This window comes from Tympanuchus pallidicinctus, unplaced genomic scaffold (genome assembly GCF_026119805.1).
Source record: "Tympanuchus pallidicinctus isolate F22 unplaced genomic scaffold, pur_lepc_1.0 scaffold19, whole genome shotgun sequence".
In the NCBI taxonomy this organism is placed as follows: Eukaryota; Metazoa; Chordata; class Aves; order Galliformes; family Phasianidae; genus Tympanuchus; species Tympanuchus pallidicinctus.
In genome coordinates, this window is record NW_026294710.1 from 1,244,197 (window position 1) to 1,267,874 (window position 23,678).

General features: G+C 63.5%; 2 protein-coding genes across 3 annotated transcripts; both read left to right on the plus strand.

The window, feature by feature from the left end:
- Nucleotides 1-1,021: 1,021 nt before the first annotated feature.
- Nucleotides 1,022-15,429, plus strand: NPDC1 (neural proliferation, differentiation and control 1). 2 transcript variants are annotated; one of them, XM_052681330.1, is made up of 9 exons: nt 1,022-1,127; nt 8,380-8,523; nt 11,687-11,794; nt 12,253-12,429; nt 12,522-12,588; nt 12,997-13,081; nt 13,187-13,266; nt 13,431-13,527; nt 14,142-15,429. In XM_052681330.1, the coding sequence occupies exons 1-9, from the start codon at nt 1,046-1,048 to the stop codon at nt 14,217-14,219; spliced, it is 918 nt and encodes a 305-aa protein (XP_052537290.1). In that variant the 5' UTR covers nt 1,022-1,045; the 3' UTR covers nt 14,220-15,429. The 2 variants fall into 2 exon arrangements, with proteins under 2 accessions (XP_052537290.1, XP_052537289.1); XM_052681329.1 differs by lacking the exons at nt 1,022-1,127; nt 8,380-8,523 and adding an exon at nt 9,354-9,729.
- A 3,454-nt stretch (nt 15,430-18,883) lies between these two features.
- Nucleotides 18,884-22,643, plus strand: LOC128079786 (POU domain, class 5, transcription factor 3). The gene is made up of 5 exons (XM_052681327.1): nt 18,884-19,528; nt 20,651-20,762; nt 20,930-21,060; nt 21,314-21,478; nt 21,666-22,643. The coding sequence occupies exons 1-5, from the start codon at nt 19,019-19,021 to the stop codon at nt 21,915-21,917; spliced, it is 1,170 nt and encodes a 389-aa protein (XP_052537287.1). The 5' UTR covers nt 18,884-19,018; the 3' UTR covers nt 21,918-22,643.
- The last annotated feature ends 1,035 nt before the right edge of the window (nt 22,644-23,678 follow it).

Consider the following 23,678-nt stretch of genomic DNA (forward strand, 5'->3'; position numbering starts at 1 on the left):
TCCTGGGGGAGGAACAGCCCCAGCACCAGGCCGTGCTGGAGGCACCCAGCTGAAGCAGCCCGGCAGAGAAGCCCTGCAGGTGCCAGTGGGCACCAGGCTGACCACGAGCCAGACATGTGCCAACCACATGGAAAGCTAATGGTGTGCTGGGCTGCACTGAGCAATATAATGCCAGGAGGTGGGGGAGGCAATCCTTCCCCTCTATTCAGCACCAGTGAGGCCGTACTTGGTGAACTGGGTCTGGTCCTGGGCTCCCCACTACAAGAGACTTGGAGCCACTGGAGAGAGGCCAGTAAAGGGGCATGAAAACAAGGAAGGGACTGGAGCAAGTGTGCTATGAGGAAACCTGAGAGAGCTGGGACTGCTCGGCCTGGGGAATGGGAGGTTCAGGGGCATCTCATCAATGTCTACAAATGCCCAGGGGGTGGGGAGGATGAAGACGGAGCCAGGCCGTGCTCCGCGGTGCCCAGTGCCAGGACAAGAAGCAATGGGCACCAAGCGGAATACGAGAGGGTTCCTTCCGAACGTCAGGAAGCGCTTCAGGGCCGTGCGGGTGGCAGAGCAGTGGCACAGCTGCACAGAGGAGCTGCGGGGTCTCCTCGGAGATCTTCACAAGCCGCTCGGGCACGGCTCCGGGCACCCTGCGCTGGGCGTCCTGCTGGGCAGAGCGTGGACAGACGGACGCGGAGGTGCCTTCCAACCGCAGCCGCACCGTGACGCCCCGCACGGCATTTCCTCGCTCCCTTTTGCAGAGCTTTTTCCCTCCGCAGCAGCATCTCCGCCCCTCGCCGCTCTCTCCCGGGGCGAGGACCGCGTTTCTGGTTGCGGGACGTGACGTTATCCGCCCGCCGGCGCACGCAGAGACGACCGCACGCAAAGCGGCGGCGCAAAGGCAAATCGCGCTCAGGTGCGGCGGCGGCCCCGCGGCTCCGGCCCCGCAGCGAGCACCGCCCCGCCAGGGGGCGGCCGCCTCCGCCCCGCCCCGCCGAACCCGGCGCCGCCGCCCGCAGCCCCGCGGCCCCACGCCCGCCCGCGCCGCTGGAGGATGGTGGCGGCCGCCCGCCGCGGAGCGCTGCTGCTGCTGCTCGCCGCCCTCGGGGCCTGCCGCCCGCGCGCCGCCCGCACCGGTGAGTGCGCGCCGCGGCCTCGGCCCCCGCCCCGCCGCGCCCCGCCCCGGGGACCCGCGCCCCTCGAGGGCCGGGAGGCACCGCAGGGCCGCGTGCCGCCGCGCCGGGCTCGGGGCCGGGCCGTGCGGCGGGGAGGGGTGGAGGGGCCGCCGCGGGCCGGGGGCTGCCGGGGGTGGAGCCGAGGGAGCGGCTCCGCTTCCCTCCGGTGAGGGGTTCCCGGCGGGTGGGGGGGTCCGGGGTGCGGCACGCGGCGATGAGCCGAGAGCGGGATGGGAGCCGTCCCTCGGTGCGGCGCTCCCCGCGCTGCCGCCCGCCGTCCCGCGGCGCTCGTCCTTCGCTCCGGGACGGGTCCGAGGGCGGAGGTGTCCGGGGTGTCCCGCACCGCGTCCCGGAGGGGTGCCGGGCGGCCCGGGAGAGGGAACGGCGCCGAGAGCGAACGCCGCAGGGCTGTGCGCTGCGCTCCGGTGGCTGCGCTGGGAGCACAAACAAACGGAGCTGCTCTGCTGCCCGAGCGCCGGGGGATGCGTCAGTCCGGCAGGGCGCTGCCACCCCCCCGCTGCTGCGCGCTGTGCTGCGGGGCGCACATCGGGCGACGCGATAGCGGGAGCTGCTCCTGCTTTCCTTTTTCTTTTTTCTTCCCTTCCCAGCAGCTCTGTGCATGGCCTGCTTTCTCTTTTCTTCGGGGGATTTTGCTTTGTTTTGAAGGCCTGGTTGTCAGCGCGCAGCTCTGCAGGGCCCGCTGTGTGCCCGGGGCTGTGATCCGGTGCCCCTCTGGGTGCTGCTGCAGAGATGGTGTTCCTGCACGGCTCTTGGCAGTGCTTTCTGCCCCACTGGCTGCTCAGGCCCGGGGCTGCCCTCTGCTCCCAGCATTGTTTGCAGGCAGGCATTGTTTGCCCGGCCTGCCTGGTGCTGTGCTGGCTGCAGACAGGTTTGGCCGTCTCCCCGGGGGGCTGCAGGCAGGTTTCTGTGTGGTCACACGCAGTGAGGGTGAAGCCCAGTGTCACCCCGCTGGGGGCACGGCAGCCATCAGAGCCACCCAGGGACTGTGACGCACACTGCAGATGTGCTGGGCAGCCACCAGCCCTCCAGCGTAGCCTCTTCTGGCTCTGAATTTAAGGCCGCCGCAGAGCTAGGTGGTTCACCTGGAGCTGTGGGCTCAGGGCAGCGCTTCTCCTAGAGGAACCATTCCTGCATTGAGCTGGGGGATCCTCAGGGGCTGCCCTGGGCTGTAGGACCTGGTTTGTCCACGGTTGCACGGTGGCTTTGCAGCACGGCTCAGGCTGAGGCTCTGCTGCTGTTGGCTTTTCCCCAGGCAGAGGCTGGGGATGTGCTGCAGTTTGGAAGTGCCGACAGCAGCAGCATCCTGTGGCTGGGAGCTTGGATTTACAGGGCACGCAGCGACTCGTGGGCTCTATCTCCAGGAGCCTTTTGGGGCTGCCCTGCCCTGTCCCTCTGTGCCTGGCTGCTGTCCACTGGGGCACTGCTGCACAGCCAGGAAGAGAAGCACTGGTGCTCCTTTCCAGGAGGTCCAGCAGTGCCCTGGGACACAGATGGTGTGTGGCACGGGGACGTCTTCACCTTGTTCTGGGATGGAGGAGGGCGACAGCTGGTGCCGGAGGTGGTGCAACTGATGCTGGAGCTTTGGTGTTCCCCACGTGTCTGCCCAATGTGCACGGCTCCCAGCAGCACTCGTGTTTCCTGGCTGGATTTTCCAGAGCATCAGTGAGAGTCAAGACTTCTCACCGCTTCTCGAGAAATTTGGTCACCAAATTTGATCTGTTATTATAAATGAAAAGATTTCCCACATGGGATGGCAGCAGAGAGGGGTCTTGGAGCCCCACGCCATGCAGGTTGTGGCGCTGCTGTTTCAGTCTGCGGCGAGCAGAGGCTTCCAGGCTTCTCTGATTTTTCTTGAGACGCAGAGCATCATCTGAGTCATCGTGGTCACGATGGTCAATATCCTTCTCCATGCCTGTGTGACAGATGGATGTCACCCAAACCCCCGCTGCAGAGGGGGCTGCTGACCGTCCCTGCTGGCCAGGGCCGCTGTGCTGAGTGATGCCACCCAGGACTGCAGCTGCCCTTTCTCCAGGCGCAACCCCCACAGCTGTTCTGCCACAGGAGACTCTGGTGCTGTTGTGGCCCCTGCAGAGCTGACCCCTCCTGCACACCCAGATGAGTTTGAGACATTTGCCTGAAACGGTCCTTCTGGGCCATCGGGGTATTAAGGGACGTAATCGGCTTAATACTGGCTTCGTGCTTAGGGGGTGGCTGGGGATGGGGGTGTCGCAGGGTGGGGGCCGATGGGGACAGATGGGTCACAGGGTTGGGGCTGATGGAGATGGGAGGGGTGGCCCTTCCCCTGGGGACAGGGGCAGCGATGGCTCCTGCCCTGCGCCTTAACCCCAGCCTGGGCCACGCATGTGGTGCTGTGTGCCCGCGCTGGGCCTGGGCTCTGCTCCCTGCAGCACGGGGCCCCGGGCTCCATGGTGCCACCGCCGGGTGTTTTTGTGGGGCTCTGCTCCCCACCTGCCCGGCCCCGGGGCCACATCGCCTCTCCCAGCCTGTGCTCTGCATGTTTTATCTACAGCAGCTGTTGCGAGGGTAATAAGAGCACCGAATGGAGGCAGCAGGCCTATAATTAGCCATTTCACGAAGTAAGGATAATTGCAAGGGGAAGAAAGTGGCCGTTAAGTGCCTGGAGCTGGGCAGGAGCCCTTGGCTGGGCAGGATGGCAGTGCGGTGCTGCAGCGGGCCGGGGCTCGGGCAGCCCCAGATTGAAGCATTTTGTTCCCCCACTCAGAGCGCTTTGCATGGGCCGCTGGAGCGCGCTGCACCGAGTCCTGTTCCCGTATGGGCATTTTCCATTTCCTCCAATTGTGTGTTTTGAATTCAAGGAAGAAAACGCAGGCGGAGCGGGAGCCTTCACTCCATCCTCCCGCCCGCGGAGCGCCGCGATCACGGCCGCTCCGTTTTGTGCCCAGCCCCGTGCTGCCCCGAGCAGCGCCTTTCTGGCTTTCAGACAGAGCCCGCGTGGCTCCTGCGCTTTTGTTTCCCTTCTGAGGAAGGAGGCGGAGGTGGCACAGAGTGGGGACAGAGTCCAGCTCTGTGCACGGTGACGATCCCGCTGCTGGGGATGCTGCGGCGCTGTGCGGCTGCCGGCGATTATCTGCGAGCCGCCCGCTAAGCTGGCAGAGAGAGACCCCGATAATCTGCCGGTAATGTGACCCGGCGCTGGGCTGCGGCGCGCTGCCGGCAGCGCTAATTCTTGGCTTCCTGGCTGGAAACGAGAAGCTTTGCTCGAGCCAGCTTCTACCTCACTGGGGATAAAAAAAAAAAAAAAAAGAAAAAGAAATTTCTGGGCACTTGCTCAGCTGTTTCACCTGCAGCCCTTCCCCGGGGGCCCTGGACGTGGCCGTGCTGTGGGAAAGCACCGTGCACCCAGTGAGGGCTGCAGGGCCACCTGTGAGGGGGACGTGCCCTCCGTGCCTGGAGCTGCGGGCGCTGCCCACATCCCTGGGCGCACTGGAGCTGCGGCTGCATTGGGGCTGGGGGCAGCGCGTGGTCGGGTGGCGTGGGCAGGTCAGGCAGACCCCCGTGCAGCTCACCCTGCTGCTGCCGCCACCTCCAAGCTGCTAGAGAGCGTTGTGTTAGCAAAATCGTGCCTGATTTGTCTTCACTAAAGGCTTCCAAATGTCTGCTGGAGGTGTGGGCTGCCAGCAAGGTGTGGGAGGGCTGTGGCTGTGGGAGCATCTGGCCCCAGTGGGCGCAGCGCTGCTGCTCTGAGGCCGTGGGTCTCTGCCATCCCCACCTGCTGCAGCCAGCAACTGTCAGGTCAGGCCACCAGAAGGAAGGTCGGTGGTATGTTAGGCTGCAAGGACAGCAAGGTGCTTTGTGGCACCGCTGACAGCCTGTGGTCCCTGTGGAGCCGCTTCAGGTCTCCCCTGCTCCATCCACATCCCATTGTGCCCCATCAGCCTGCCCTGGGAGAAGCCTACATGCTGCTTGGTTTGCACCAAGGAAATTGCGTGCAGCGTCTGTTTCTCCTCCTCTTTCTTTCTTTCTTTTTTTTTTATTTTATTTCTTCCTGATTATGTGAAGCTAATGATGCGTGGCTGGAGGGTAGCCCTGCTGCTGCAGAGCTGATACCAAAACCTCCCTCTGGAGCTGACCAAGAGCTGTTCCCAAGAGGAGGACAGTGTGACCACAGTGGCCACCCACCCACCTGCGGGTTCCTGTCCCTGTTCCCTGCTGCCCCCGGCTCTCTTGTGGCTCTGAGCGTGCCAGCAGCCTTGCCTGCTCTTGCAGCACTCGGGAGCCATTTCCATCCCCCACTGCCATCTCCCTTTCCTGCAGCGCCCATTAATCCCACTCCCGTTTCCATAATGTGCCCAGCAAATTGCCAAGGCGGTGAATTGTAATTTTTCTGCCCAGTAAGGGGTTCTAGGAGCAATGAAGTCCTGCTCCTACAGCTGGCACAGGACAGGGCCCGTCTGGGAGAGGTTTCTTCTGCTGTGAGGCCCCTGTGCATTCTTCCCAGCAGTGAGGCTGGTGGTGGCGACCTCATCCCAGTGCATTCCCCTGCCCTGTGCCACCTGGGGGCAGGCAGACCCAGCCCTGCCCCTTGTCACTGACCCTGGCACGGATCCTACCCGTGGCTGTGGCACGGGGCGCGTTGGGGGCAGCCGGTGCCGGATCCCTGCACCCGCCTGGCTGGCGAGCACAACATCCAAACAAGGCGAGCGCCGTGAGGCACGGGCTGGGGAAGGCGCTGGCGTTGCTCAACCAAACCTGCCAAACCAGGAGGTGGGCGAAGCTGCAGGGTGATTTATTTGCAGCCTTTGGCGTGGCACAGCAGGAACGCTGATGCAGGCTGTGTGGGAGGTTGGTGGCGGCAGGGCAGCGGCGTGGGGTGCGGGCTGCGTGGCCGTGCGCTCAGCTCCCAGGAGCAGCAGCGCAATGTGGCTTGTGCAGGTTTTGCTGCCTGCTTCTAAGTGCAAGACCGAGGGACAAGGGCCAACACGCCAGCTCTGCGTGCCTGTTGCAGAATCCAGTTGCTGGGGTTTGCACTTAGGGAAAGCGCTTGTGGAGCACCGGGGGCAGGAGGGGTCACTGCGCTGCATTTTGGTGACAGGAGCACAGCAGCGATGTGAGCAGCGTGACACTGCCAAGGGGCTGTGAGCTGAGGTCAAGCAGCACGTGGCCGTGCAAGGGAACACAGCCGCTGCTGCACACCTGGAGCGAGGCTGGGAGGAAAGCCCCAGTGCTGCCAGCTCACAGGAAAGGCTCGGGGGCAGGCAGGCAGGCAATGAGCGGCTCCCACGTCACCAGGCCGGAGGAGGAGCAACCTTGGAGCGCCGCTGCGGGCTCCCACCAGCTGTGCTGTGCTCTCTGCTGCCCTTACCTGTGCTGCTGAGTGCTGTTGGGTCGTGCGTGCAGCGGTGCTGGAGGTTCTCCAGGAGCCTCTTGGGTGCACTGCTGCACTGCTGGGTGCACTGCTGGATGCATTGCTGCACTGCTAGGAGCACTGCTGAGCTCCTGAATGCCCCACTAGGTGTGCTGTGCTGGCACTGGCAGCAGAGCTGGGGCCCTGTTAGCCCAGAGGCTGGGTGTTACCCGTGTGCAGCACTCATATCAACCTCCTGCACTGATTAATTTCCCTCTTACGTTAACTTTTACCTTTTCACCTGCTGCATTTATGCACCAGGGAAGTTTCCTGTGTTCCATTAATACCCGGATATCCTCCTAGAATTTATTTCATTTTCACCTGTATGTTTTGGCCAGGATGTGAAAAAAACCAAAACCCTTTCCCTGGGGCTGTGAATGCCAGCAGCTCCATGTGCCGTCAGAGTGCCCTGGCAGCCATGCGGCCTTGGTGCCAGCTGTCCCCACGTGGGTCCGTGGGGATGGGGAGTGCTCTGGGGAGCTCTCTGACCCGGGTCACCCATTTTGGGGTGTGTGTGCGTGTGTGTTTGTGTGTGCGTGCACCAGCAGCTCTCTGAGCAGCTCCCGTGCTCGGCACTGGATCCACTCTCACATGCCCTTGGCTCAGGCTCACGCTGCTGTTTGTTTTTCCATGCTGGCTGCAAGGTATTGAGCTCTCTCAGCCCTCCTGTTGGGGCCTGCCCTTGGGGCACTGAGCCTTCCTCCATGGCTCCCCACCAGAACCTGGTGCCAGGCTGCCTTTGCCTGCGCTGGGGATCGCTGCCCACCTGCGGGAGGTTCGGTGGAGCATCCTGTTCCCAGTTGGGTGCTGGGCCCCACGGCCTGGCTGCTGGGACACAGGGCAGGGCTTTGGAGGGCTCCGAGGGCCCCAGAGCCAGCATGGCAAAGCGGGGAGCCCCAGCAGCACACCCTGCAGCAATATCTGCTCGCTAAACACCGATTGATGAAACATCGGGAGCTTAATTAGATCAGTGCCCGTCTGTCTCGCTCCTAATCCCAACCCGTGACAGCTGCACAAGCACAGCTCGTTCCTCAAACAGAGATAACGACCTATTATATATTGCAGGCTGCTTTATTTAACTGGTTGCTGGGTGCTGGCTGAGCACGCCAGGGCTGTGTGTCCGTCACTGCCTCCCCTGGGGCCATGGGCGTCCCCGGCCTGCGGCTGCCATGGAACCTTCTCTGCACTGAAGCTAATGTTTGAAGTTTTGGTGGGGTTTTAAATGAAATCAGCATGGCCTTGAGTGAGAGACGAGGGTGAGCGAGTGGCAAGTAGAGGAAGTCCAGCTCCTGTGCCTAAGCCCCCAACTGTTTTCCCATTGTGCATTAATTCACCTCTCTGCACAGCTCTGCACAGCTGAGCCCTGCGCTGGCTCCAAACAGATGGCCTTGGGCTGGGCTCTGACATCCCAACACCCTGACACCCCAACACCTTGACTCCCCAACACCCTGACAACTCAGCACCCCAACACCCGAGTCTCAGTCCCACGAGTTTCCCTTTCCTGTTCTTGAGGGACAAGTAGCGAAGTTGTTCCTGATGGTGACAGGCAGCAGTGCTGAGGCCCAGGGGCGGGCTTTTGCTTTTTTATCATTTTTGATGACAGCTCCCGCACGAGCATCGGCTGCGTGTTGATTTGGTTCTGGCTGCAGCCGCTCGGTTCTGTGTGGGTGCTGCGGGCGGGGGCTGAGCCCTCAGCACGGGACAGGGATGTGCAGGAGGCACCGAGGGGAGGTGGGGCCCTGGGGCTCGGGGTCCCAGGCAGCGCCCAGCCCCTGCTCCACGTGACGCCTCTCCTCCTGTCCGCAGCGGAGCCGTGTCCGCGGCGCCTGGACTGCGCCCTGCAGCGACGGAAGTTCTGCCCGCTGGGATCGAGCACCTGCGGCCCCTGCCTGCCCAACTTCCTGGAGGACAGCCATGGACACTGCCTGCAGGAGAAGCGCTCGCCCAGCGGTACGTGCCCATGCTTCAGCCCTGCACCCCATGGCAGGCGGTCCCGTGTCTTTGCCCCAAGCTGGGAGCGCAGTGGCACCGGCACAGCCCCTCTCCCACCTTCATACCCATCCCTGGGAACAAGGAGCCTGTGCTGGGTGTGCCTGGGGGCCCTTCCTGCTGGATGGGCACCTCTGAATGGGAGGGGAGAACCACAAAGCAAAGCAGCCTGGTGCTGTCAGTCAGAGAGATGGGTGCTGGAAAGGGGGTGATGGATGGGTGCTGGGTATGGTCTGTTCGTGGCATTCAGCAGCAGGCAGGGGTGGGTGTCCTGCTTGTGTGCTCTTCTGGGGGGGTTGAGTTTATTCTGTGAAGTCTTGGGAGCAAATTTTCCTCTTAGAAGTGCTGCATCTCCATAGCAACCCAGCTCTGTGTTGGTGTGGCAGGGAGATGCGGGGCCACAAGCAGCATCCTCTGCTGGGGGTGCCTCCACCTCTGCTCCTCCCATTCCCACAGCCACCATCATCCCAACTGTGGCTTCAGGCAGCATGCCGGCAGCTGGCTCGCCTTCAGCCCCTTGTCTATGTAGGAGAAGACAGAGACTCCTGAATCCTCTGTTTGAGCATGCTGGAGTCCATCAGCATCCTGAGGCTGCCCACAGCCCTTTGCAGGGAGGCACTGATTGCTCTCTGGGTGCTTTTGCATCCTAAGTGCTGATCCTGCATTTTGCTCAGGCAGTGCCTGGCTCCTGGCTGCATCAGTGCATCTGCAGGGTTCTGCAGGGGTGCAGAGGAGCTGCGACAGCTGCACTGTGGAGGGGAAGGGGGGGGGGAAGATGCAGTGCCAGCTTGGAAACTGTGGTTGCCATGCCCTCAAGGATGCCTAACCCTTTAAAGGGGCTGCCCACACAGCCGTGCTGCCCACGCCGCCCCTTTAAAGGGTCAGGCATCCTTCAGATGCTTGCGACTGCCAGTGACGCCGATCCTGGGATCCCAGCTGCTCACTGCAGTGCTGCTCCTGCGATTGGCTCCCGGCAGCAGCGTGGGCAGGAGCCAGGGCTCCTCTCCCTGGTGTGGGCACAGAGCTGTGCGCTGCCGGCTCGGCTGTGCGGGGTGAGAAGCGCCGCTTTGGGTCTGGAGCAGATGATGCACGTGAGCCGCGTGTTCCTGCCGTTGGTGACGGCGTGCATGGGGGTCTCGGCGCACCCTGCGCAGCACCAGCACAGAGGTGAGACGGGCTGTGCGGGACTCTGCCTGCCTGCTGCGAGCCACCTCGGGCTTGTGGCGGGGTCTGAGCCCCCCGTGCTCTGGGAGGAGCGGGGCTGAAGTGGCGGTGAGTTTGTGCTCAGCATCAGTGCTGCTGCTGCTCGGTCCCCGTGGCATGGAGCCCGCAGCGCGGCTGGGGCTGGTGGAGATGGGGCTGATCCTACAGAGCGTGAGGGAGAAGGAAGGGGGCTCACTCCCTTTAGCTGCACTTCCCAACACTCAGCAGGGATCTGCAGCCTCGAGGCAGGATGGTGTGGATAAGGGGATTTGTAGCAAGGCTGCGCCTGCCTGCAGCATTTGGGCATTGCCACTGTCAATGCACCTGGGACGGCATCTCTCCTCCTGCCTTCCTCAGGAGACCGTGGGCAGAGAGTGCGAGGCTGGGAGCTGCTACTGCCATCAGAGGGCACCCAAGCCCTGCTGTCCCCAGCCTGCCAGCCGCCCCCTGTGCCCCTGTGCTGCCCTTCACCCTCACACATCCTGGGGCAGGGCTGCACTTCGTGCGCCGGTGCTTCATTGCTCCCTCCTCGGTCCCCTCCCTGCACTGCAGGCAGACAGATGTGGTGGTTGCTGGGGAAGTTATTTCTCTGCTGCTGTTAAAATTAAATGCTTTTAAAAATGTAATGGCCAAGAATGAAGAGGCGAGCGCTTGGTTCAAACCGAGTGAAATTGAGTGCGGGGATTTTTAGCAGCTGAAAGGGAATGTGGAAATAAGAACTGGTTGATGCAGGTGAGTCACTTGCCTGGGTTCTGCTGAAAGCGAGCACATGGCTGTAATGTTCTAACGCCGCTTTAAATGCACAGAGCTCTGTGCTCTGTGTCCCACAGAACCCTGTGAGCAGCCCTTTCTGTCTGCTCAGTGTTGGAGTGGTTTTTTGAGTTTTTTAGATTTTTTTAGGCACATCACATCGATGCTCTGGAAATATCAGCAGTTACGGCAGCATCTGCCCAAAGCATGGCTGTGACATGGGCCCTGCACCCCAATACTGCAGGCACAGACACAGCCCAGTTCTCCCAGGGATTCAGGGTAGGGTTGGGATTGGGATTGAGGTTAAATTTGGGGTTAGAGTTAAGGGTGGGGTTAAGTTTAGGATTAGGGTTACAGCGATGGCTCTTCATGCTCATTTTGGAGCCTTGTGTGCACACATTTCAAACCAGGGGCTGAGATTCTCAGCCAAGCCTGTGATCCTAGAAGGCAGCAGTCAGGGAAGCACGAGGAGCAGTTCTGGGAACCATGAGGGCTGTGCCTCCCTCTGCTGAGCTAAAGTGGAACGGGTCACATAGGTGCTGAGCTGTGACCTCGCTGTCCTGCTGCACTCCAGCCCGGCCGTGGTTCCTGGGCCAGCCCACGGTGTCCCCGTTTGAGGCTGATGCTTGGCTTAGGCAGACAGGCAGTGGCTGTGAGTCACAAGGACAGGCGGGGGCGGCCGAGGGGCTCTGTGCCCAGCTGGGAAGGATCGGTGTTTATTTCCAAACACTCCAAGCAATGACAAATTCCAGAGGAGCTGTAATTGTTATAACCTTGAATTTTCCGGGAACCGAGCTGCCCGCACCTTGCCGTTGTATGTCTTGATTTACCCTCCAGGGCTTCCCACCGGGGACAGCCTTAATGCAGCAATTGAGAGGGAGCAGGAAGGTCTTCTGGCTTTGAAGCTGAGTTTGATCCTGTTAAAAGCCGCATATGTGAGCAGCGGGCACCGCGAGCGAGGCTCGGTGCTTCCCTGCAGCTCCGTGCCGCTCTGCGCTGCAGCTCCACAGGAGGGCACCCCCGGGCTGTGCCACGCCGTGGGGCTGCAGGCTGAGCTCCGCAGCACCGCCTCAGCCCCATCCTGGGTGATGCTCGCTCTGACCGCAGGCTGGCTTCTCCCCTGGCGGCCGGCCCGTGCGCCCACCTCACGCCCGTGTTTCTCTTGGTGCAGGGAGGACGTCTGTGCCCAGCTTAGAGGAAGAAATCGACTTTCTGGCAGACGTGCTGGCCAGGCAAGATGCTACCCGTCCCCACGCCCTGCGAGATGGCAAGCCCAGGAGTAAGTGCTGCTTGCGCTCAGTGAAGTCCCTCTCAGGCCTCTTGTGGGAGCTAATGGGGCAGGGGACTGCACCAGGGCTTCTGTCTGCTCCTGGATGGGACGGGGCGGCAGCGGCACAGGGCCACACGGCCCAGCCCTACTGCTGAGGTGTCCCCTGCTCGCCCAGTTCCTGACCCCAAGTGGTTTGGGTCGCACCAGCCCCAAACTGCATGGCTGCACATCAGGCACAACGGCTCTGCTCACACAGCTCTGCTCACACCGCTCTGCTCACACAGCTCTGCTCACACCGCTCTGCTCACACAGCTCTGCTCACACAGCTCTGCTCACACTGCCCTGCTCACACAGCTCTGCTCACACCGCTCTGCTCACACCGCCCTGCTCACACAGCTCTGCTCACACCGCTCTGCTCACACAGCTCTGCTCACACCGCCCTGCTCACACCTGGCTTTGTCCTGCAGCCACCCCTTCCCCCACCGGGAGACAGCGAGCGCCCAGCAGGCTGAGACAGGAGCTTCTGCAGCGGGGCCCGGCCAGCAGCAAGGCAGCTGTCACCCTCCCCACCTCTACCACTGCCACTTCACCGAAGTACCCCGTGGAGGCCGCCCCTGTCCCTTCGAATGACGATGTGGTGCTCGGTAAGGCCGATGACACGGGCGGTGACTGGGCTGGCTCTGCAGTGCTGGGGGTGCTGCTGCGCCCTGGGGCTCAGCACAGTTTCCCTCTGCAGGGCTGATCGTGGTGTGCACGCTGGCTGGGATCTCCGCTCTGATTGTGGCTGCAGTCTGCTGGTGCAGGTGAGCTGGGTCTGCTGGTAGCAGTAAAGCCCTCGGTGTCCCTCAGTGTCCCCGTGCCCAGGGAGCTCTTCTCATGCTCTTCTTCGGGGCTTGGGGAGGGCTTGGAGGAAAGGCAAGAGCTGTCTTTGATGGTCCCAATGCAGACACAGTAGTGTTCGTGTCCCCTTGAAGTTGGGGCTGGAGGACAGGCTCCTGGGAGATGCTGGCACCTGCTGTGGCATCACTGCAGCACTGGGTGCCAACACCACACATTGGTGGCTCATCTCCAGCTCCCTGTGTGCCATGGCCTGTGGGATGAAGGTGGCTGTGACTTTTCCTGTGCCATGGCACAGAACAGGAATCAGGGTGGGAGTGCACCTGCTCTTCCCTGGAGCTGCTCCTGCCAGTGCTGTCCTCTCCTCCTGTCAGGCTGCAGAAGGAGGTCAGGCTGGCACAGAAAGCAGACTACTCGGCGCAGAGAGTGGCCAGTCCTCTGCCCTACGACAAGATCTCGGTAAGGAGCTGTCGCAGTGGGCTGGGATATGTTCTCCACGGGGCCCTGCTGCTGGGCACTCAGCTCTCTGGAGCGCTGCCCTCACGCTGCCGCTGCTCTCTCCAGCCTGGGGACAAGACGCTGGCTCAGAGCGCCCAGATGTACCACTACCAGCACCAAAAGCAGCAGATGCTCTCCATGGAGAAGTAAGCAGCCTCATCTTTGCCAGAGCTGCCAGGGCTGAGCATCCCAAAAGCTCAGAGGACAGCTCGTCCTTCCGGAACCCCCCACCCCAGTTCTGTCCTCGGGCAGCACCATCTGGGTGGCTGTCCGTGAGCTGGGATCCCGTTGACCTCCACTCTCACCACAGGCATAAAGAAGAGCCCAAGGTGCCGGACTCCGCCTCATCTGATGAAGAGAACGAGGACGGAGACTTCACGGTGTACGAGTGCCCCGGGCTGGCTCCGGTAAGGCGGCTGCAGGGCGGCTGCAGGGCGGCTGCGGGGGGGTGCGGGACCCCTTGCCCACAAGTGGCAAGAAGGCTTCACCAAACCCCGAAGCAGCCGAACCCGTCTGCCTTCCCGCTGTGCCCTTAGCCCCGAAGGCTGCTGCGCTGTGTCCCGAGATGTGCCCCTCTATGGGGCCGGGACGTGGGCGCGGGGCGAGTGTCCCGTCCCGTCCCGGTGGCCTCGGGCACGGACTGTCGCGGCTCTTCGCCTCCCGGGGCCGGAGGGGCCACTTCTGGCCCAGCAGCTCGAAGGGACTCGAGGCAGGGCAGCTCCTGACAGCCCTGGGTACAAAGAGCACAAAGCGGTCTCGGAGCCGCCTTTCACATGGTAATGGTGCGGAGCCCGACCATCAGGGCTCAGATTAAGGGTCATCATTACGTCTTTACAGGCCCATTAAGGGACAGTTGACGCGGTCTGGGCGATGAACCCCACTGCTGCCAACGCGGCTCCGTTCCTCCCGGACGGGCTTCTGTGCCCCCCGAGGGCTCCGGGCCCAGCGCTGTGCGCGGGGGAGGGGGGGGTTGACCCGCAGGCCCTGACCGGCCGCTTCTCCCCTCCATCTCGCTCTGCAGACCGGAGAAATGGAAGTGAGGAACCCACTGTTCGACGACTCCTCCCTGCACCCCCCGAACCCCAGGGTGCACCCGTAACGCCCCGCGCCCGAGCTCTCTGCGGACCGCACGACCCGGGCAGGGCACGGCCCCCCCCGGCGGACTGCTCGACGCCTGCCCAATAAACACCCACTAACAGCCGTGGGACGGGGGCTGCCCTGCTTCAAGCGTCCTTGTCCTCTTTGCCGCTGTAATCGCGTCCCTGCCGCCGCCCGCTGCTCCGGGGCACCGAGGGGGCCGGGGATCCCCGCTGTGTTGTGCTTTGTGGAGGGCAGGGGTCCATGTCCCGGTGCTGCATCCTCAGCACGGCAGCGACCCGCTGTGAGGTGGCCCTGAGCCGCCCCGTGCAAGCCGTGGGGCCGGAGCTGAGAGCAGTCCTGGAGCCGCTGAGCCCCGGGGTGGGGGGACCCTGTGGGCTCACTGCAGGCGGAGGTCGTCCTCGAGGCCATTGCAGCTTGCCTGGATCTGACCCCACGCCTCGGTGCGATGAACGGTCCGAAGGGGTTCAGCATTTCAGTTTTAAACCGATGGGGGAGGAAGGAGAGGAGCGCAGGAGCCGCAGGCCGGGGGCACTCGCTGTTCTGCAGTGCTGCGCTGCTCCCTGAGCCCCATGGTACCCATAGGGTGAGCGTGGCTGAGCCCAGTGCCGAGCAGAGGCACCCCCTGCACGCCATCTCCCCCAGCACCTGCCCTTCTCTGTGCCCACGGCCTGCCCGGCAGACCCACACCTTTCACAGCCTCCCTATGGAGCTGCCCCGAGCAGCTCTCTGTGACACGGGACAGCCTCCTTCTGTCCATCCTGGGCTCCCACCCTCCATCTGCACCCTCTGCCCGTGTCTGTGTCCGCGTAGAGCATGCAGGAGCCTGGGGCTTTGTGTCCTTGCCAGCTGCTGCCGACACATCCCTGATGCTCCAAGCCCAAAGTCTGCACTGCCCTCGGCCTGGGATGAGTTTGGGGTTGCTTTTCACAGATGTGATTTCACGTCCAGAGCCCTGCACAGGCATTGCAGCTGCAGGTGCCCCTGCTGCATGCAGGAGGCCCATTGCAGGCGCAGCACAGCGGGGATGGCAGCATGGCCCCGTGGCAGCGTGGCAGTGCTGTGGGGCAGCGGTCATCACTGCACAGATCCTTTCTCTTTGCCGCGCTGTTACACGTGGGTCGCTGCCCCTCTCCCTGAGACCATTGTTATTGTATGGATTGTAGTTATTTTAAAAGGAGATTTTATTAAACGACCATGTTTGAGACCCATGCGAGTGTGTGCTCTGCCCCGCCGCAGCTTTGCTCTGTGGCAGTTTATAGGTAGCAGGCTGGGGCCTCGGACCGGAGGGGGTTGGGGTGCAAGGGGTCGGGGGGGCTGCTGCTGCTCCCGTTCTAAAACCTTCCCCAGGAGAGAGCGAGGGTGACCTCTCGCCCTCCTGCTCCAGCGGCAGAGCTCTCGGGCAGCGCTTCTCCCAGATGCAGTGAGAGACAGTTTCATTTCTTGCTTCTCAGATGGGGGTGTTTGCCAAAACATCCCCCAGGTTGGGGCAGGTTTCCCTGCAGAGGCGCTGGATGGGAGCCCCAGGCTGCCTCTGCCCGCACCCACCCGGCCCTAAATCACCCGCGGCGGTCCCTCCCACCCCGCTAATCTCTCGCCCCCCGGGGCCGGGCCCTTCGCACCTCGGCGGGGCTGGCAGATAAGGGCTATCGGTGCCCCCTCCCGCCAGCCATTGTGTAGCCGTTGGAGCTGCTCTCCCGGCCCTTTGATCACGGCAGCCCCCTCACGCTGATACCATCTTGTCTCCTTCGGGTTTCGGCGCTGCAGGGTCGGGTGCTATTGTGCAGCCCCGGAGGGTCCTTCGCTGACTCATCTCCAAAGCACCCGAGTACCATCGGGGGGCTCGGCTCACCCCTGCTCCGGGCTGCCCCACAGCTGGGGCACGTCTGGCACTGCCTGCACCCTGACACTGTGCTGGACTCCCCACCACACCGCCTGGTGTTCCTTCCTATGGGGGACTGCGGCCTCCAGCTGCAGCCCCACATCCCTGCCCTGCAGGCAGCATCGCACCTCGCGTCACCGGGGCTGTGCTGTGCGCTGACCGGGGGAAATGCAGCTTTCACACAATCACTGCCCCCGGAGCTCCTAGTTCTGGCTTTCCTTTGCTCCTGAAGCGCAGCGGCCTCTCAAAGCACACTCGGGTCTTTTGGCTTTCCCCACCAAAAAGGCAGCAGAGAAGGAAGAGCTGCCAGGTTCAGGTGCAGCAGGGCGATACCCAAATCACATCCCAGGATCTGTACTGAGGAGGCCTTTCCAGGAAGAGCAGTGCTGTGGGCACAGCCACCCTCCAGGATGCTCAGCTCAGCTCCTGTCAGCCCTCTTCAGCCCCTGCATCATCCTCAGCACTGCAGCAGCTCTCAGAGCCCAGAGAGCAGGGGGCCCCAGGCTGAGCAGAGGGGCATGGGAGCACAGCCATGGCTCAGGAAGGCACGCTCAGCCCTGGCAGCTCTGCTGGTGGAGCCAAGCAAACCACGGTGCCATGGAGGAGAGGCAGTTATCCTCCTAGGAATGGGACTTTGGTGCTGAATCCAGTGCTCATGCTCCTCAGATGGGCCTGAGGTGCAGATGGGGACATGAGGTCCAGTCAGGCCCCATCCCCATCATGTGCAGGTCTGCAGCCCACCACACAGCTCTGCCTGGGCAGCACCAACTGAAACTGTGGCATCCAGCAGTGATGGCTGTGTCACTGACTGGCGGTGAATAAAACATCACCTTTGAGCACGCACTCCTAATACCTTTTTTCTCCAAGGGAGAGCAAGCCAGAACACTTGGCAAGGGGAAGAGACAAATGTTTGCACATTTCTGCCGTCCCAGCTTGCTGCCTTCCTACCGAGCTGGGGAGCACACACAGTTCACTCCACTAAGCTTTTTCCAGCAGGATTCCACTGATCTCTGGCGGCTTACAGAGCTTGGGCTGCCAGCAGAGAATGCAGCTGGAGACCGAGTACAGAGAGCCTAAGGCATCCTGCCTGCAGCATCCCTCCTGCCCCGGGCACGCAGCTCCAGGGCTGCCCACCCCAAAGGGACAGGAGATGTGAGCCCCAGCCAGCGCTGCACAGTGACCCCCAGAACAGCCAGGCACCTCGTACAGGCCCAGAGATCGCCCCATTGAAATGTACAGGGGACGTCGAGGAACCCCACTGACTCGCTCCACATCCCCCAGCTAAAACCATCACCGCCACAATGGGCCCTGCTCCTACAAAGGGACAGTTCAAAGTCAACGTCTCCCTTCCCCTCTGCCTGTATATGAAAGGGAGCAGGAATGCGTTTGAGGCCCTGGCGGGCGGCCGGCCCGTCCCCGCTTCCTGGGGGGATGGAGAGAAAGAGCAGGTTGGCAGGAGGAGGGGGCCCGGCCCAAGAACAATAAATCAAAGGGGAAGGGGTTACTGCCCAGCCGAGGCATCTTCTGAAACCCCGGGGCCGCAGCTGGAGCCCGGGAGGAGCCGGGGCTGATGGCTGCGATTGGAGCCCCACGGCGACACTTCCGCCACTGGGATGCGATGGCGCAGGGCGTGGGGCGCTGCTGCTGCGGGGCGCGGTGCTGCACTTCTCTGCACGATCTGCCCCGGGCCTGGCCGATACCGGCACCTGTGTCCGTTCCCGGGGCCGTGGAGCGAAGGGCCCCCACCAAACAGTTCCCATCCCAGGCGGCTCGCACTTTGGACTGCCCACGTTTCCACCGGCTTTTCGCATCCTTCCCAGGCCGTCCTGCTGGGGCTGCCTTCTGTCCTCAGAGCCACGGGGACGGGGCGAAGACCCACCGAGGGCAGCAGGACGACGGAGCTGGCCTCAACCCCTTTCGTCCCACCACTTTTCCCCTATATGACGGCCAATACAAGGGGCAGTTCCACTGCCTCTCGCACCCCTCCCGCTTCACCGCGGCGTACAGCGACGGCTGCGGGAGCAGCAGCAGTGCCGTCCTGCCGAGCCTATCTCCTCAGCATATCTCAGGTGTGAGACTGCGGAGGCCAAACGGCGGCTCCCCGGTAATCCGGGTTAATAAACAGGAGAAGGTGCGGTCCAACGCCACGGCCCGTTTCTGGCCGCGGATCAGAGGGCCGGCCCCGAGCAGCGCTGGGGAGGAGGGAATGACGGGGGAAACGCTGCGAACCGCGGCCTGACAGCCGCACTGCACTGCGCCGGGGCAACGCGACAGGAGAGCTCTTCAGAGCAAATCTCAAGCGCTCCCATCGCGGGGCCGATCGGTGCGGGCACAGGTCAGCACAGCGCACCGCAGCACTCCGTGCGGGGCGAAGGAGAGGAGCGCAGTGCTGCGGGGCCGGGCTGTGCCAGGGAAGCGCCGTGCGGGACACTGCGCCGATGAGCAGACGGAGGAGCGCGCTAAGGCCGTGCAGACACAGACGGCACCACCGTTCCCCGTTCCCAGGCGTCAGGGCCGCTCCCGCTGCGCCCGTGCCATCTCCGTGCAACGCCCCATCACTGCCCCGGGCGGGAGATGCTGCGCGCAGAGCTCCGCAGGCGGGCAGGACGGTGCCCCCCCCTCCTTCGCCCAACTGCCCAGGGGGCAGCGCGACGCGAACCCGGCCCCCTCACCCCCCAGAGAAAGGGGATCAAGTTCACGCCCGACCCACCGGCGGGGCCGCGCCGCCGGGGCCAATGGGGCGGGGGTCCATTTCCATACGGTCCGGCCCGGCCCGGCCCGGCCCTGCGGCGCTCAGTGGCCCCGGCGGCGCGGAGGCATGGAGGCACCTCTCGGCCCCCCGCGCCCGGCTTGAGCGCGGCGGCCGGAACGAGCCGCAACCCCATCGGCGCCGCATGGAGCCCTAGGCCGCGGCCACCATGTTCAGCCCGGACGGGGGGCTGCCGGCCGCCCCATTCGGCCTTCTGCCCGACGGCGGCCCGCCCTTCCCGCGCGGAGGCTACGACGGCGCGGCCGCGCAGCAGCTCTTCTTCCCCTTCGCCTCCGAGCCCGACGGCGCCCGCGACGCCGCGACGGCCCGCGCCTGGCTGCCCCCTCCCGCGGGGCCGCCCGCCAAGGCGGAGGCGCGTCCGGCCCGGCCCTGCCGCCAAGGCTCCCCCGAGCCCCGCGCCGCGCCGCCCGCCACGCCCTGCTGCGGCCCCGCGTGGGCCGCGCCGCCCTGGCCCGGGCCCGCGCCCCCCGCGGCCACCGCCGTGCCCGGTCCGCCCTTTCCCGGCCCCGCGGCCGCCGCTTTCCCCGCCGCGCCCGGCCACGCGCTGTGCCCCGCCGCCCTGCAGCCGGGCTCCGGCGGCCTCGCCAACCTGGGCAGCAGCGGCAGCTCCAGCGGAGCCGCCAGCGAGGGCGGCCACTCCAGCGACAGCGGAGACGAGGTGAGCTCTCCCCCGCCCCGAGCCCCGCGCGGACGACTTCGCCGGGATGCGGCCGCCGCTCTCCCCGACGGCTGATCCGGTCCCGCCGACGCTGCCCGACCCCGAGAACGTCGCGTGTCGGTCCCGCCGCGGCCGTCCGACTCTGCGCGGGGCCGCGATGAGCGCTGCTCGCGATGGGGTCGGGCTGCTCCCGGTTTCCCGGCCGTCGGGGCCCCGCGGCTGCGGCTCGGGCAGCGCTTCCTCGCCCCCGCGGCGTTCGCTCGACGTCGAGGCGCGCGCGTGTGTGCAGCTTTGCGGTCTGCGGGACTTCTGTGTTTTTTAACGTCCGGGTGGCAGTGCGACATGCCCGGCTGCAGCCCTCGAGGCTGCGGTGGGAGTCCCCGTGCCTGTACTCTTGAGAAGACCCCGAGGGGCCCTTCGTCCGCTGTGCCCGCAGCATAGCGGGACATTTCTCTGCCGCGGAGGCAGGGAGATCTTCGGATGTCTCGGAGCGTTCTGCCCCTGCGGACTGTGGGTCCCGTCGGACCGCGCTCTGCGCTCTGCCCCGCTCCGCCTCCGAGCATCGCATTGAGGACGGACACCGCGTGCGCCCCCATGGGCGGCACCCACGGGTGGCTGACCGGCAGTTGAGCTTTGGGGGTTTTGAAGTTTTTTCTCGGCGTCGCGTAGAAGCGTCCATCCCAGGTAGATGCGCACCGGGGTCAGCAGCGGCGGAGTTGGATGGCGATCGTTTCAAAGTTTCTGCGTGTTTTCTCTGCGTGGGCCGGCCGCTTTTGTGTGAGCGGCCGCAACACGGCAGGGCTCCCGAGCCCGGTGGAAAGAGCCGGGGATGCTCCTGGCTCCCCGGGGTCGGCGAACGCGAGCGGTTAAGGCTGACGCTTGCCGGCAGGAGGCATGTATGTAAAAGCCAAAAACCTGCTGCGAATGTGTAACTGGGTAAAAGGGTTGCGAAATGCCCACGGCAGCACTTGAGGCTGTAGCGGTGGCAGGAAGCCGATGCGCTGGGGAGAGCGGCCGTCCCGAAGTGCAGATCCTGGCTGGGGGAGCCTCGCGAACCGCGCGGCTGTCCTCACCCGCGGTATCTCGGGCCACTCACCGTGTGTCTGCTTCTGCCCCTGCCAGGATGCGCCGACCTCAGAGGAACTGGAACAGTTTGCCAAGGACCTCAAGCACAAGCGCATCATGCTGGGCTTCACGCAGGCTGACGTGGGGCTGGCTCTGGGCACGCTCTATGGTAAGAGGGGAAACCGGTGACCCAGCTGAGAGAGCAGCATGCTGGAACCAGGTCCCCGAGGAAGGGAATCCTAGGGGCTGCGGGCTCAGCGCTGCTCCTGGGGGGGGGCACAGGTCGGGGACCACGGTTTGGGGGAGCTGTGCATGATGTGTGACCTCCCCGTGCAGGGAAGATGTTCAGCCAAACCACCATCTGCCGCTTCGAAGCTCTCCAGCTCAGCTTTAAGAACATGTGCAAGCTGAAGCCGCTGCTGCAGCGTTGGCTCAACGAGGCAGAGAACACGGACAACATGCAGGAGGTACAAGGCAGAAAATGCATCTGTCTCCCCTGTGTCTGCAGGGTTCAGTGGTGGGGTGCTGGGAGTGGGGTCGGCTGCAGGGAGTGAAGCAGCACTCTGAGCTTTTACTGCATCTCTGAGGCTGTGCTGGCACAGTTACAATGAGAAAGCCTTTCCCTCGCAGAGCCCTGCAGCCAGCTGTGCCTGTCTGTGTGGGGGAACATGGACAGCCCTGGGTCACCCTGTGACCAAGTGTGGGGTCTCTTACTTCCAGATGTGCAATGCAGAGCAAGTGCTGGCCCAAGCCCGGAAGAGAAAACGTAGGACCAGCATTGAGACCAACGTGAAGGGAACACTGGAGAGCTTCTTCCGCAAATGTGTGAAGCCCAGTCCTCAGGAGATCTCCCAGATTGCCGAGGACCTCAACCTGGACAAAGACGTAGGTTTGGCAGGGTGGGGAGGGCGAGGGGGGTCCCAAACAGCTTCAGCTCCTGGGCGCCCGTGGGGCCGGTTTGGTGCCAGGAGGTGGGAGGGTGGCTGCACTATGCGCCCCCCAGGCGCTCGCTGCGCAGGGCCACAGAGCCCCACTCATCCTTGCCCCTCCTCCCATCTCCCCTCCCTCACAGGTTGTCCGGGTCTGGTTCTGCAACCGGCGTCAGAAAGGCAAGCGGCTGCTGCTGCCCTTTGGCAACGAGTCAGAGGGGGTGATGTACGACATGAACCAGTCCCTGGTGCCCCCTGGTCTGCCCATCCCAGTGACATCCCAGGGCTACAGCCTGGCACCGTCCCCACCCGTCTACATGCCACCTTTCCACAAGGCTGAGATGTTCCCCCCGCCTCTGCAGCCCGGGATCTCCATGAACAACAGCAGCCACTGAACAGCAGCGGGGGGCAGGCAGCGGTGCACGCATCCAGAGGCAGCGTCCCCCCCCCCAGCCCTTCCCCGCCATGTGAGCGCTGTCCCAGCAGCGGCCCTGTGTGGGGTCAGCCCCTCCTGGCTCCCCCCTCCCTGCTACCTGGCTGGGGCCAGGGGGAGCCGCCTGTGCCAGGCCCCAGCCGAGCTCCTCTCCTGCGAGAACCAGAAAAAAGCATTTCTTAAATTTTTGGGGGGTTGGGGGAGGGGGATTTGTTGTTTCTGGTTTTGGTATTTTTTTTAATGGTTTTGATTGTATTTCTAGTTTTTGAAAAGTGAAAATATCTTTGTAGTGATGGCTAGTTTCCCAGCTGCCTCCTCCCTGCCGTGTAGAGCAGGGCTGGGGTGCTGCGGGGCGGGGGGCTCCTGCAGGCTCTGCGCCTGTCCGGGCAGCCGGGGGGAGCCGAGGGCCGTGATGGTGCTGGGGGAGCCCGGCAGTCCCCACCCCCCTGCCCACAGCACAGGAGAAGGGGTTGTGTTGCACCCACTGTGGGCAGAGTAGGGGGCAGGGAAGGCTGTGAGCCCACAGTGTCACCATGGAGCCAGTGGGGCTGACACCATCCTGTCCATGCTGCTAGCACCCCGTGCCTTTGAGCCTGCTGTAGTTGATGATTTATTTTTTTTTTCCTTTAATCATATTCCCTCTGACAATTAAATAAATCTCAGTGTTTTGGGGCACGAGAGCTAGTCAGCCCCTTCCTTTCTTTGCCTTTCTTTGCCAGGCCGGTCCAGCTGTGCGTGGTGTGGGTGGGCTGATGTCTGTGTCCTGGCAGGAGCTCTGCAGAATGGCAGCATTCCAGATTGCAGCAGAGCTGCTGCTTCGTGCTGCCCCATGCTGCTTGGGCCGGTGGGTGCTGGCCCTGGGGCTGCCCTGTGCTGTGGGACCAATAACCCGTGCACAGCTCCAGGGCTGGGTTGCAGATCAGTGGGAGCACACCGTCTTTTCCTCTGCAAAAGCAGACATGTTAAGGAATATGTGCGTGTATGGAGTGGGAGGGGGTCACTTTCCACACCTACAGGGCTGCTGTTTTTTCTGTAGCTGCTCTTAGGAAAGGTGAAACTCAGCCTGGTGAGGGACATTGGTGCTGGTGTGCAAGCGGTGCCCAAACCAGGAGCGGGACACTGCCAGGGGCTGATTCCTCAAGCAATGAAGTGACCAGAGCTCCGATGAAACCTCTGAAAAGCCCCTTATTTAGTTCAGTTGGTGCAAGTAAACGATGCTCTTTGCCCTTTGGAGCTAGTTTGTACCCTTGCTCCTTTATGCTGTGCAGCACAGTTGGTGCAGGCTGCTGCTTGGGGCACCTGGGGATTCTGAAAAGGGGAGCAGTGGAAGCCCAGGCCGCATGCCAGCCCCACAGGGCAGCACCCCGTTGGCTCACCCTTGTAGGTAAAGAACTGAGGGGATGCACGGTGAGGGCCGGGGGATGCACAAAGCAAGACAGGGACAGAGCAGGATTATCCCAGCCCTGTCGTGCCATCACCCAGCCTCAACATCTGCTGCTGGACCCAGACAGGGGCTTCTTGATGTGTGCGGAGGCTGCCCGAGGTGCAGGATGGCCACAGAGCAGGCTCAGGGTGCAGGCACAGGAGCAGGCAGTGCCAAGTGGGCTGGGTGCTGGGTGCGCACAGCAGATGGTGTCTGCAGTGCAGGGTGTGTGATACGGGGTGTGTGCAGTGCAGGGTGCCCAGGGTGCATGGTGTGCAGGGGGCTGGCGGTGCCAGGGTG

Bases quoted from the DNA above. Each gene is read 5' to 3' on its own strand.
- LOC128079786 (XM_052681327.1), top strand. From the start codon at position 19,019: ATGTTCAGCCCGGACGGGGGGCTGCCGGCCGCCCCATTCGGCCTTCTG. The intron at 20,763-20,929 runs GTAAGAGGGGAA...CTCCCCGTGCAG, and splicing joins GGCTCTGGGCACGCTCTATG to GGAAGATGTTCAGCCAAACC. The intron at 21,479-21,665 runs GTAGGTTTGGCA...CCTCCCTCACAG, and splicing joins ACCTCAACCTGGACAAAGAC to GTTGTCCGGGTCTGGTTCTG.
- NPDC1 (XM_052681329.1), top strand. From the start codon at position 9,369: ATGCCCTCAAGGATGCCTAACCCTTTAAAGGGGCTGCCCACACAGCCG. The intron at 11,795-12,252 runs GTAAGTGCTGCT...TTTGTCCTGCAG, and splicing joins GCGAGATGGCAAGCCCAGGA to CCACCCCTTCCCCCACCGGG. The intron at 13,082-13,186 runs GTAAGGAGCTGT...TGCTCTCTCCAG, and splicing joins TGCCCTACGACAAGATCTCG to CCTGGGGACAAGACGCTGGC.